The sequence below is a fragment of the Lipotes vexillifer genome, unplaced genomic scaffold, assembly GCF_000442215.2.
Source record: "Lipotes vexillifer unplaced genomic scaffold, Lipotes_vexillifer_v1.1 scaffold611, whole genome shotgun sequence".
Taxonomy (NCBI): domain Eukaryota; kingdom Metazoa; phylum Chordata; class Mammalia; order Artiodactyla; family Lipotidae; genus Lipotes; species Lipotes vexillifer.
In genome coordinates, this window is record NW_006785619.1 from 3,134,831 (window position 1) to 3,148,340 (window position 13,510).

The 13,510-nt window shown below is 41.1% G+C and overlaps 1 protein-coding gene across 1 annotated transcript in view; it reads right to left on the bottom strand.

Annotated features, from left to right (window-relative positions):
* LOC103086179 (myosin-8) overlaps positions 1-13,114 on the bottom strand; it is a 101,965-nt gene extending 88,851 nt beyond the window's left edge. Inside the window, 19 exon segments of the mRNA XM_007457859.1 lie at positions 229-365; positions 457-580; positions 941-1,058; positions 1,144-1,231; positions 2,909-2,976; positions 3,085-3,394; positions 4,287-4,457; positions 5,953-6,102; positions 6,180-6,298; positions 7,387-7,525; positions 7,894-7,997; positions 8,089-8,187; positions 8,852-8,915; positions 9,050-9,142; positions 9,229-9,343; positions 9,441-9,468; positions 11,826-11,982; positions 12,068-12,211; positions 12,905-13,114. Coding sequence (XP_007457921.1) covers positions 229-365; positions 457-580; positions 941-1,058; positions 1,144-1,231; positions 2,909-2,976; positions 3,085-3,394; positions 4,287-4,457; positions 5,953-6,102; positions 6,180-6,298; positions 7,387-7,525; positions 7,894-7,997; positions 8,089-8,187; positions 8,852-8,915; positions 9,050-9,142; positions 9,229-9,343; positions 9,441-9,468; positions 11,826-11,982; positions 12,068-12,211; positions 12,905-13,114 — 2,438 coding nt within the window.
* Between the last annotated feature and the right edge of the window lie 396 nt (positions 13,115-13,510).

Sequence of the window (13,510 nt, forward strand, 5' to 3'; positions counted from 1 at the left end):
TTCCTGCTGCTGTATGTGAGATGAGTGAAAGGGAGAAACTGAGGGAGGAGAGACGTTTTGAAGAGAATCCCAGTGTGAGGGGTTAAGCAGAGGCTGATGTGTTGTAAGAGTGAGTTCGGAACTGGGTGAGAAGTGCATATTAACCACAAAATGAAAGAGTTAATGAATAAGGAAGAGCGAGGTAAAGTCCCTAAGAGACCTTACAGTCCTTATCCTCTGCATGGTTACCTCCTTTGCAACATCTTCTGATATTCTGCCCTCATTAGGAATCCCCTACAGATGGCTTGAGTTCTTGTTATAATCTGGGCCAACTTTTCGTCTCTCATTTCTTCCAGAAGACCCAGAAGGCCAGCTTTGAAGAAAACCTGGAGAGAGGGAAAGTTACAAATCATCCCCAGACTACAGGAGATACAGCTATGGCAGAGGACTTGGATCAGGTGTAAGTAACAGCCATACCTTTGTATGTCCAAATTTGTACTGGGTGTGATCAATATCAATAGAGGCAAGAAGTTTCTCAGAAGCCTTCTTGCTGTCAATGAACTGTCCATCTGGAATAGCACTTGCATTTAAAACTTTGTACCTGTTCAGTCGAAGAAAGAAAGAATCATTAGGAAGGGGTGACCATATATGAAAACCAAATGACACCAAAAAAAGGTCAGTAAAAAGAGAAAAAGCAAAAGTAGAAAATCCAACTGTCCTTTTAGGTTCAGATAGTAAAACAATATGATTTTTCCACAAGCTAATGCATGCTTCCGTCCTATTTTTAAGAAATGCCACCGTCTCTAGCCAGTATTCTGTCCTAGCACCACAAGACTATATTATTTGACTAAATTTCATCGTATTGACGAAGCAGGATACATAAAAACAATGAACAGAGGGCAACAGTGAAGATGATTAATTAGTCACAGCATTCAGTGAAATATGACAGAGGGAGACTGGCCTTTGTTTAAAATCCCCATATAAGATTCTGCTTGGGAACCCCTTCCTGCAGATGCGGATGCCCTCCAGCACACCGTTACACCTCAGCTGGTGCAGGACAAGCTCATGATCCATGGCGCCTAAAAATAAATCAGAGTACTTACTACTGGGCACTGAACTTTCAGACTTGTGCCTGTGTGATTATTTCACGCTCTTAGATCTTACCAGGAGTTTTGGTTTCGTTGGGAATGATGCACCGTACGAAGTGAGGGTGTGTGCTCCTCAGGTTGGTCATCAGCTTACTTAAATTTTCCTAGAAAACCAGGAAGAAGGGACTTGATGAGAAAGTTCTATTTCAGATTGCTTTTTTTGGTAATTGTGTGGAACGAACCTAGGCACTTTCCTAATAACTATATTAGGTAAAAGTCTATGAGGCTTCAGTTGCTCTGTGTTTTAAAGGTCTCAAGAGTTCTAGCCTGCCAAAAAACCGAAAGGCTAAAGTACTGGGAAGAAATGCAGCTCTCCCTGGTATTCATTTATGACACCTAGGATCTATCCTGTAAACAGACTGCAAATTCAGTAGCCTTGACACACAGGAAGTGTTCTTGACCGGGAATCAGAAGACAAAGGACTACAGTCTCGCTTGGCCACTAATGAGCTGCTTGACTCTGTAAAATCCCTTTTCTCTTTCTGGGCCTCATCTGAAAATAGTTGAGATTACCTCTAAGGCCTCTTTCATCTCTCTCTGCTAATATTTTTCATAGTAGTAGTTTACAGTGGTAACCTAGGTTAGCCACTGTCCCCGGTGTTTGCCATTCCTTCCTTGAATGTATTACTCCCTGGGACCTGTAACCTCTTGTTTTTTGGTTTGTTTGTTTTTTTGGAAGAGTCTAAAATCATAAGACTGTATGACCTTTTGTGAGTGGATCTTGAATACCTGAGAATGATCACAGTCTGAAGCGTATGGGGGGAGTTATTCCAGAAATAGAGTAACTGACTATGACAGACAGTGGTGTTTTACTCCACCACAGAAAACTAGCAAGTAGCTATTTCTCAGTCTTCCTTAGGTATATTCGTTGAGAAGGCAGAGTTGCTTTAATTTTCATATGTCAGTTAACTATTAGGAAATAAACAAAATAAGTAATGTGAGTTTCTAATCTTGCAATTATGTCCAAGGATGAGTTGATGTGAGTTTCTAATCTTGCAATTATGTCCAAGGATAAGTTGATGAAACATGGGCATATTTGGTGAAATAATGCAAATTGGTAGTGAGAAAAAAAGAACAGGGCTGTTTTCTTGTTTAGGTCATACATAGTATCTGCATTTTAGTTTTAAAAAGAACGAGACTTAGCCACAGAAATCCTGACAAAGCAGCCATTAGACCAGGTGCTCCATGTGTCCCCCTGTGGAAGAGCCGGCTGTTAAGCCACATCTAAGAGAATCACGTTATTTGCAGTAATGTTATTATTACTGTTACTCTTAAGAGAGATTTTTCTATCTTAATCATCCATCTAAATCACTAGGTTTGGCTTTAGATAATTTTCAGCTATTACAAAAAATTAAATCCACCTCGGAGGACAAAGATGTGATTTGGTGGAAGCATGTCCTGAAGGGTGTGTCTCGGGCTCAATTCTCAAAGGGGAACTCAGGAACATTCTCAAAGGGCAACATTGGTGGCTTTCCACAGGGAGACCTTTGAAGTTCAGCTGTGCTTCCTTAAAAATAGGCCTTACTATATAACGAGAAAGCTTCTGAGGGCATTTTGGAATTCCTGAATACATTAGATGAGCATAGTAAGGAATAAGAGGTAAAAACAAAAGCCCTACAGGAGGAGTATTGCTTTGGCTGTACCCTGACAAGAAGGAATATTTGAAGTAATTCCTATTAACATTCCATTCCCTCCTAATTTATTCTAAATCCTTTATTCTTATCCTAATTATGATAAGTCATAGGAACTGAATAGATTTTTCAAATTAAATTTCTACTTTACCCTGAAAAGGGCTGACACAGTCTGGAAAGAAGAGCCCTTCTTCTTAGCACCTTTCTTTGCGCCGCTGTCTAAGATAAAAAGAAAACCCATCAACGAAAGTAGAATCCCAGAGGCTGGAATGGCATGTGAACATTCTGTGGGGATAGGTTAATCGAGATCAGGGGCTCAGAAGGTACCGGCTTCAGCACTAGCGTATGTGGAGAAGAGACTGGCCAGGGTCTTCATTGCGGACTTCTGGTACAGCCCAACCACGGTGTCGTTCAGGGGGTCCTTGTTCTTGTCCAGCCAGCCGGCAATGTTGTAGTCCACGGTGCCCGCGTAGTGGATCAGCGAGAAGTGGGCCTCGGCCCTGCCCTTGACCACTTTGGGCTTCTGGAAGTTGGCAGACTTGCCCAGGTGCTGGTCATACAGCTTGTTCTTGAAGGAGGTGTCTGAGGCCTTGGGGAACATGCACTCCTCTTCCAGGATGGAGAAGATGCCCAGTGGCTGAATTCAGAAAAGTAGACATTGGTGTCAACCTATCTTGTCTCAAAAGATATAGACACAGTGGCTGTCATTTAATTGAATTATGAGCACTCCTAATTAAATACATTTATAAAGTAAACCAGGGTCATAGCTCAAAGGGGTCCTTTTCTTATCACTAGAATGACTTTTCCACCATTCTTTCTCACATTCAATCCATAGCACTATTTTCAATTAAAAGAATAGCTGGATATAAACTCCAAATGTCAGCACTGCATAAGTGGGGGCGACTTATTAAAATGTTCTGTGATTACCACATTTTCCCGTTTGGTGAATTAATCTATTGTCAGAGTTTTGTTTTTCTATGAAAAGGACTTACTGACTTAGAATGATATTTACTTTATATGCAATAACTTAACGGTATAAATAATGCAAACCTTATTTAAGACATTTTGTACATTTAATCCCTTAAAGATAGATTATGAAGAAGCATAGCAATTTGACTCTTGACTTCCAAACAGATTACCTTTGATATAAGCCCTAGCTGTGTTACCTGTGCATTAATTTTGATCTAGAAAATAGTTATTTCTATTGTTGACATCTTGGATCATAGTGGAGATAGATTTAGAACAAATGAGATAGTTCTTTTAGTGAAGCAGACCATCTCAATAGAGATGCTGCTTTAAACTTGGATCTGAGTCGGTGTTAGAACAGAACTTGTTACGACGAAATGAAGCTAAACACTCTCTGATTCTTCTTACGTAAAAGTTGAAGAGAGAAAGTCATTTCTAAAGGAATTTTCTAACTTGTTCTGATATCAGTCTAGTTAAGATTACAGTAATACATTCTGGAGTTGCTTCAGGCACTTGGGAAAGTTATCCTTTCAGTTCGGGTTTCCTTTAGAAGTCAAGCGGACCTTCTCGATGAGCTCGATGCAGGCGGCCAGGTCCATCCCGAAGTCGATGAACTCCCACTCGATGCCCTCCTTCTTGTACTCCTCCTGCTCCAGCACGAACATGTGGTGGTTGAAGAACTGCTGCAGCTTCTCGTTGGTGAAGTTGATGCACAGCTGTTCCAGGCTGTTGTACTGCACAAAACCAAATTTCCGACATTAAGTGGATTTTTATAGCAGTAGAATTCATTACTGAAAAATCTTTTATTGAAAATATGTGGAATACAGTAATGAAATAAAGTTTAAACTGATTGTTGTCTCTTCAGAAATCCCAGGGGAAAAAATGATCATTTTGGACATGAACCCTTTTCATGATTTCTGAGCATTATTTAAAGGCACAGCTGTCAATCACACAGCAAGGGTTCTGGTAGAATCTACCTCTTTCCACCTCTGAAGATGGCATGGGCAAAAATGTGCATTAAAAGTATAACCATGATCCTGTGAGTTATGGTTCAGATTTAAGGGTGAAAGTAATTCATTGCAAAGCCTCACTTCTTTTACCACCACCACCCCCAATTCAAGATAAAGGTCGCATTTTCACTTTTGGTGTCACATTATTAAGGAAAGCTTTTCTTAAGACCTTTAGTTGATGTGCAGAGTGAAATTAATAGGCTAATTGCTCTTCTATTCATACCACACATTTGGTAAATCCTCATTGTCAGGTCTGTGAAAAGGGGGACCTGATGTGGTATAGAAATTGAAGATCTGATGGAGTCTTTTTTTTTTAAATTAATTTATTTAATTTATTTTTGGCTGTGTTGGGTCTTCATTGCTGCCCACGGGCCCTCTCCAGCTGCGGAGAGCAGGGGCCACTCTTCATTGTGGTGCGCGGGCCTCCCACCACTGTGGCCTCTCTTGCTGCAGAGCACGGGCTCCAGGTGTGCGGGCTTCAGCAGTTGCAGCATGTGGGCTCAGCAGTTGTGGCTCACGGGCTCCAGAGCACAGGCTCAGCAGCCGTGGCGCACGAGCCTAGCCGCTCGCGGCATGTGGGATCTTCCAGAACCAGGCGTTGAACCCGTGTCCCCTGCATTGGCAGGCGGACTCTCAACCACTGCGCCACCAGGGAAGCCCCCGATGGAGTCTTTATAATAATTGACACCCTCATTTTATAGATGATAAAGCTGATGGCCCAGAGGGGAAATGGTGTGTGTCAGATGGATCTGGAAGAGGGAAGACTATGAACTGTCACTGCGCTTCTACCTCTAGAGGCCGTTTCTCCTCCACGGGAGGTGCCTTGTGTATGGACCAAATGTTGCATAGCCAGGTTCCTGTCGTGCCTTTGCCTTGTATGGCTGGAGGATCTTTAGCAAGTGTTTTGATTTTCTTGCATCTGTTTCTCCACATGTAATTAGAAGTAATATTAGTTACTCCTTCATGGGTCGTTGTGAAGATTAAATGAGGTAACATTATGAAGTGCTTAGTAGAGTGCCAGAAATACAGGCTTCGTGATAAATGTTAGCTGTTATTATTACTTCTGTTATTATCTAGTTACCTCCTAGCTATTTCGTCCTAGATGCCATGCTGGAGAAAGCAATGTAGACACTACAAGTGTAAATGAATAATAATACTCAGTATATCAAAACCCAAATTGCCTTTCTCCCACTTTTTATTAATATGAAGATAAACTCACGTCAAAGATCTCAAAGCCAGCGATGTCCAAGACCCCGATGAAGTGCTGCCTGGGCTGCTTGGTGTCCAGCTGCTGGTTGATGCGGGTGACCATCCACAGGAACATCTTCTCGTAGACGGCTTTGGCCAGAGCGCCCACTGCATTGTACACCTTCATGGACAGAGTAATGTTTGTTGGCACTATGAAAGGCCTGGGATGTGTGTGGTTCATTGAGGTTGTGCACTTACCTGCTGCACAGTCTGGCCTTTGGTGACGTATTCATTGCCGACCTTGACCCTGGGGTAGCAAAGGGCTTTGAGTAGATCAGCAGAGTTCAGACTCTGGAGATAGGCAGCTTTGTCAGCAACTGCAGAGACACAATTCAAGGAATGTTGTTTAACAGCAGATACTTCTTCAAAATAGTCTTTCCATTTTCCTCCATCCATTTTCATTATTATTTAAATAGAAAGCTTTAAATAATTCTAGAGAAGATCAGGTGAGGCTCTCTCTATATTAGAGCATATACTTGCTAATAAATGGTCAGTCAGTTACACTGGCCTTTGGTGATTTGTTGCAAGCAACTCCTGAGAAATTTAACAACAATAAAAATATGTCCAGTGTTTATGGAAATAATTTATGTAACACAAAAGCCAGAGTCCCTGCTCTTAAGACACAGTAGGTGGGGGTGGAAGGTAAGATAAATACACCTTATCTCAACTTAGCTCCTTCCAATTTAACCTCAACGAATTAGTTTCTTTATCTGAAAATGTGAGGATTAAATTTTAGTGCATGATTCCTACAGAGTCCCCTTCTAAAATTTTGTCAATGACTATGATGTAAATGCGGGAGAGAGAATGTCGAGCCAGGGTGGTCAGGAAAGGCTTAAAGGAGCAGATAACTTTAGCTTCCGTGGTAGATCCTGTAAGTTCCATGTTCTTTCCATACATAGAGTATATGATTTTTCTTTCTCAGTTTCTTTTTTATCTTGTTGCCTAGATTGTCTGAGGGTTAAATGTAGACAATGTGTACACACATGTGCACAGATGTCCTCCAACCCCAGCTCTGTGTTTGGGCAAGACACTGTATCCCTCCACTAGGTTTGCCCAGCTGGTGCTGAAATAGACCAATATGCCAAGTTATCCTATATACCTTCTCGCCATTGCTAAGGCAAAGCAAGCTCACGGTTCTGTCTCATTCCCTCTCTAATGATCTGGCCCCAGGTTGTGCTTTTTAGATATATCCTTACAAGTGGCTATTAGGGTTCATTTGGGCTGCATAGAAAGATGGAGATACGGAGATGTGAGGAGGGAAAGGGGGTGAGGAAAGCATGCAGTGTGTGTAAATGTGTACATGCCCCTCAGAAGTCCAGCTACAAAGGAAATGTGAGTTTAGAATAACCTGTTTTTTTTTTGCCGTATTCTCTAATTTAAACCCAGATGGAGGTTCATTTGGTACCTTCGGTGCCATCTGGCTCCGCTTGCTCCTCACGCTGCTTTTGCTTGAATTTCATGTTCCCATAATGCATTACTGCCCCTGTGAGCTTGTAGATGGACACTTTCTCCTCGGGAGTAAAGCCCAGGATGTCAATGGCTCTCTGCCAGGAGAAATGACAGGACAAAGTTAGGGCAGAAGAGACTAACATATTTTGGAGAATTTACACTATATTCTAAGGTAACCACACTTATGGTGTGGTTGCTATTGTCATTTCCATACATAATGGATTTTTTTTTTTTTCGGTATGCGGGCCTCTCACTGTTGTGGCCTCTCCCGTTGTGGAGCACAGGCTCCGGACGCGCAGGCTCAGCGGCCATGGCTCATGGGCTCAGCCGCTCCGCAGCAATGTGGGATCTTCCCAGACCGGGGCACGAACCCGCGTCCCCTGCATCGGCAGGCGGACTCTCAACCACTGTGCCACCAGGGAAGCCCCATAATGGATTTTTAAAAAGTGAGTGTGTGTCTTACATCAGTGGCCATCAGCTCTTCTTGGTCATCAATGCTAGGGACTGTGATCTCCCCTTGACTGACGAAGGCATAGTCATACGGGTTGGTGGTGATCAGGAGCATGTCTGGGTGCATAGAATTCAGGGTGTATAGTTTACATTAGAAGTTGTTAACAAAAATATTAACTTTTGTCTGTGAATTTAAGTTCATCCTTACCAATCAGATCTGGTTTCTTATTGGAAGTTATCTGATAAAAAATATGGTAGCTTCTTTCTGCCTTTAACTGGAAAGTAACTCTAGACTTTTCTAGAAGATCTGGAAAGAGAGGGAGATAGACATTGAATTAGAAAAAAATATCAATGCTGCTGATATTAAATGAACTTCAGTGTCTTTGGCTAAAATTAGGGCCTAAATTACGTTAGGCTCCATTGAGATTTCAACGTGATGATCGATCCTGTTGGTACTACATGTAAGAATTCCAAATACGTATGGCAGTTACCCAAGGTTCTCACCATCTAAGAGCAGAGAGTGAAGTATGCATGCTCTAGTAAAAATCAACTTTGCATATGGATGCTGTGACCTCTGTATTGTAATTGATCCTTAATATCCCCTCCTTCCTCAGATCACCTTAGATTCTTTGGTGAGGGACTACCTTGGAAACACCTACCAAAGCTCAGATCAAGAGCAAATCACAGAAATGTATTGTAAGCCTGTAGATAACTCATAGGAGTCCATAGATAGTCCTACTGTTTTCCCTGGAGAAAATGTCATAGTTGCTTCTGCAGCAGGGATTGCAGAATGTGTTAAGCCATCAGTCTGAGACTGAGGTAAATAGAGCACACAGCGATTATGGATAAGTCTGGCATTAGCTCACGGGCAACACTGCCAGCAGGCTCAGTGCTCAACAAGTGTTGCAAAATATCCCTGCAAATGACATCGCTTGTTTCTCTGTTTGATTTTCAATGGTCCTGTTACTCACATGTTTCAATATCAGCAGAAGCCAGTTTCCCTGTGGTACCAAAGTGGATCCTGATGAATTTACCCTTGCAAGTGAAAAAGATGATGTTATGTACAAAACTGTTAGCACACGAGTAAGAAGAGATTGAGTTAATAACTCAGACATGCCTTTTGGGGCATTTAAGGCCTGAGAAAACCCTTCTGTGACCCAGAGACTCACAAAGCGAGAGGAGTTGTCGTTCCTCACGGTCTTGGCGTTGCCAAAGGCCTCGAGCAGGGGGTTGGCACTGATGATTTGATCTTCCAGAGTCCCCTGCAAAGGCAAGAGCAGTCCTCACACGTGGGGCTCGGGAGTTTCTTACTTGACAGCGTGCATCCTGACGTGGCAATCAGACCCACCTGCATTTTGCCACCAGTGCCTTCATCCTTCCTCTTCTCCCCAGTGACCGCAATTGTTGCAAAGTACTGGATGACGCGCTTCGTGTTCACAGTCTTCCCAGCCCCCGATTCTCCGCTGTCAAGCAGAAACCAGAGTAGAGATCAGAACTACAGCTCACATTGTCGACATCTAAGACAATCACCGCAAACCAGAGAAGAAAAAAATCACATACGTGATCAGGATGGACTGGTTCTCACGATCTGTAAAAAAGAAATCAAGACCATCAGTTTTTAAAAATAGTACACATTCAATGCAAAGATTATTGACTCTGTAAAGATTAATCCGTTTATCCTTTTTAACATTTTGAAGATGTTGCCTGTGATCTTGGTTTTGTGTGTAGCTCCCAGATAGTACCTGCCTCTTGGATTAAAATTTGTGAAAATAAGAGGCAAAGAATCATGTGTTTCTTCTTAAAATATTATTAATTTTAAAACTTATGTGAAGTTTCAAACATATACAGAGGTAGAGGCAATAACATATAAAGAGCTCCTATGTACCCATCATACATACAGTTTCAACAGTTATTATTTGGCCAACTTTGTATAACCTGTACTCCCATCCTAAACTCACTTGGTTATTTTAAAGAAAATTCCAGGCATCATATAATTTCATCTGTAACTACTTCAGTAAGAATCCTACAATTCTGAAGTTTCATTGAACAGATGAAGAAACAAACCCAGAGAGAAATAAGTGACTTTTCTAATAGTTACATAGCTTATCAACATGTTTAGGTCTGTTTGACTTCCAGCTTATATATTTTTCTGCTACCTGGCCTCCTCCCGGTTTTTCATATTAATTTGACAGCTGGTAATACTAAAAAAGGAAGGGGTCTGGAATTGTAAATGTTGGTGTTCATTTACTTATTTTCCTTTTTATTTTATACACATTTCTAAGCAATGAAAACAAAAATTGTCACTAGTTATATGACTGATATGTTGGATATATACCAATTTTCTGATTTGTTAAATCTTTAATTCTATACTGATATAGATTTTAGAGCATTCTCAAATCTAAAAATATCTATTCAGAGAAATAGATGCTAATTTGGGTGCTGTTTAGATGTAGATGTAGACTTTAGAGAACTGCAAAGCTCTATTCAGGGAAGTAGAGACAGATTTTGGAACATACTCAGATTGATTTCTTTTTCCAATAGAAGAAAAATCAAGAAAGATCATATCACATCTAGTGGGAGCATAGATAAGAAAACAGTGTTCTAGTCTCTAACCTGGTCAAATGCCACAGTTTTGGGTGTTTTTTTTTTTAACAAAAATCATGTTTGGAGATAAGTAATCTTGAATTTGGAGCAGGCCCAAAACTTGGGGGAGTGGGGACCTCTGTAGGGGTGGTGGTGTACATAGCAGTATAAATTCAACTGCTAAGTGTTAAAACCTCTGGAATGAGCCCACATTTGGATAATTTCTGGAAGGTAGCTAGCTTCTGCTGACAACCAAAGAACAGTTTCCTGGTATGATATCCTTGTAGAACTGCTGGCCAATTTGTAATGGAAGATTTCTATTTTATCCCTTTCTCTTCCCTCTTCTCCTTTAAAAGACAATTTAAAAACAGTGTAAAAAAACAATCAAATAAAAAAACAAAAAGGAGCAAAATCCTCTCCAGTTTCTAATATCTCATGGAAGAACAGGAAACTCAGGAATTTAGAATATTTCCAAAGGCAATACACTTGGTGTGTGCCAATAAAAGGTTTTCATGCTGTATTTGGGCCTACATTTGGCATCAAAGCCATTTGTTTATGCTTTGATAAGACAGGAATAACAGACTTTGATATAATTTTTAAAAAGTATTTTTGGGACTTCCCTGGTGGTCCAGTAGTTAAGACTTTGGCTTCCAACGCAAGGGTTGCAGATTTGATCCCTGGTCAGGGAGCTAAGGTCCTATATGCCTCGCAGCCAAAAACCGAAACATAAAACAGAAGCAATATTGTGACAAATTCAATAAAGACTTAAAAAAAAATGGTCCACGTCAAAAAACAAAAAATCTTAAAAAAAAGTATTTTCAAAGAAAGAGAGATTTCTATTCTATTCTTGTAGGAAAATGCTTCAAAATCTTTGAGAGGAAAGTCATAGCTCTTTCTTTACTCCTGTTCTACCCCAAAGGCTAGTGATATTAGCTGTGTCTTTTAAAGACAAGGAATTCACAAAGCTTTCCCGCTGTGGCTGGTAACTGTTTTCCTTGATTGCTGTGGATGTGGATATCTTTAAAAAATCTACTTGAACTTTTTTTCTGTCCAAATCAGAAAGTAAAAAATGTGAGAAAGCAATAACAAATATGTTTACAGAGGTCTACTAATTATCTCAACGAGGCTTCTTGTTACCAGCTGGGTTAGCTTGGGTAGGTCAATGAATTCAGTGAGCTTCACTTTACTCATCTATAGAATGGCTGCAGGGAAGAAGATGTGATATTACAGCTCTGAAAGTTTCTTGAAAGCAGTGAAGCCCCAGGTGGCTGCAATGTTTTATTGTAATCAAAGCCCAAAGTCTGTTTGTTTGTTAAAGATTCTATTTCCACATTTCTGTAAATAGATGCATCACTCACTCACCAGTCAGCATGAACTGAAAGGCGTTGTCAGAGATGGAGAAGATGTGGGGCGGGGCCTCCTGGCGCTTTTTGCCTCGATAGGCAGCCACCACCTCAGGGTTGTACACCGGCAGCCACTTGTAGGGGTTGATGGTGACGCAGAAGAGGCCCGAGTAGGTCTGAGAAAATCAGAATATTCAACATGTGGGATTTGTTTTTACTTGGAGAGAGAGGTGGAATAAAGAGATGTTGAAAGGTGCTCACATAGATCATCCAGGCTGCGTAACGCTCTTTGAGGTTGTACAGCACTGCTGGCTCGTGCAGGTGGGTCATCATGACCATGTCCTCGATCTTGTCAAATTTGGGAGGGTTCATGGGGAAGACTTGGTCTTCTCTGACAGTTAGAGTCTGGCAAGTAAATTAAGAGGTAAGTTTGTATTAATGGTTGGAGGTAGGATTTATGTTTATCTGCTTTAATTATAAGACTACAGTTGTGGACACTTTCCATTATATTATTTGGTGTCCTTTAAATAAAGGCATGAAAATACATTCATCTTAGCATTTGATGGTAAGGAAATCTGTTTTCTCTGATGAGCTAGAATACATACTACTCTTTAAAAAATACTTTTTTCCTCCCACATTTCCTTGTCCCAGGTTTATTTATCAGTTTATATCATTTTACTTAAATGGGTTTAATTTTTCATTTTTCCTGGCCATTTATTACAAGAAACTTCAATTTGGGGGGAAGTAATGGGGATATTAATACATTGTTTATCTAAATAGATAGTAATTGTTTTGATAGGAGAAGCTAGTTTTTATTTCTCCCAAGTTTGGGGATTTAGACTGGGAAGTGAGGAATTGCAGGAAGATGCTGGAGGCCAAGCCTAGTGGCTTTAAAGTCCTTTGGGTAGTTGGGAAAGGGAGAAATGAGGTTACTGCTGAGAATTTCTTTTACCTCCCAAATCTGATGTCTGTTAATGGACCAGAAGGGTGTCTGTATTGGCAATAGGCTTAGAGATGCTGAGCAAGGAAGGCTTCAGCTTGAAGCGAGGAGGTGGAGGAATAGGGCGGGGAGTATTTTCTCCTTATGTTTTTACTTACTGCTCCACATTCTGTCTTTACAGTTACTTTCCCTCCTTCTTTGCTTTGTATGATGCTCTTCACATAGGATTCCTTGGGCTCCACCGCAAAGACTGATGATTTAGCATCGAAGGGCTTGTTTTGGGCTTCAATCCGCTCCTTTTCCGATTTTCGAAGGTAGGGAGCAGCTTCGCCAAAAACAGCCATCTCGGCGTCCAAACTCGCACTCATGGCTGCGATTTTTTTAGAGAGAATTTTGCCTTGGGGAAAAAATCAGGGAGAGGAGAAATAGAAACCGGAAGTTATACATGTGAGCTAGGATTTGAAATGAAAGAAATGTTGAGGCTCCATCGCCTGCCTGGGCTGTAACTGTTCTTCCAAGCTGTTGCTGACCAGTGGTTCTCATACAGTAACCCTAGCGCAGGGCTGCTTTGGAATGAGACTGTAGTCTGAGGCTTCACTTTCAGGCTTTGAAAATGTCCTTCCCAGATGGCATGTCTTGATCTTCAGCGCTAGGGCATCGACAACTGAGTGAGAACGGAATCCTTGCATGTTTTATTCTCTAGACTGTAACAATATCTATAGCTAAGACTGTTGTTGATGGATTGTTTTATAGCAACTGTCATT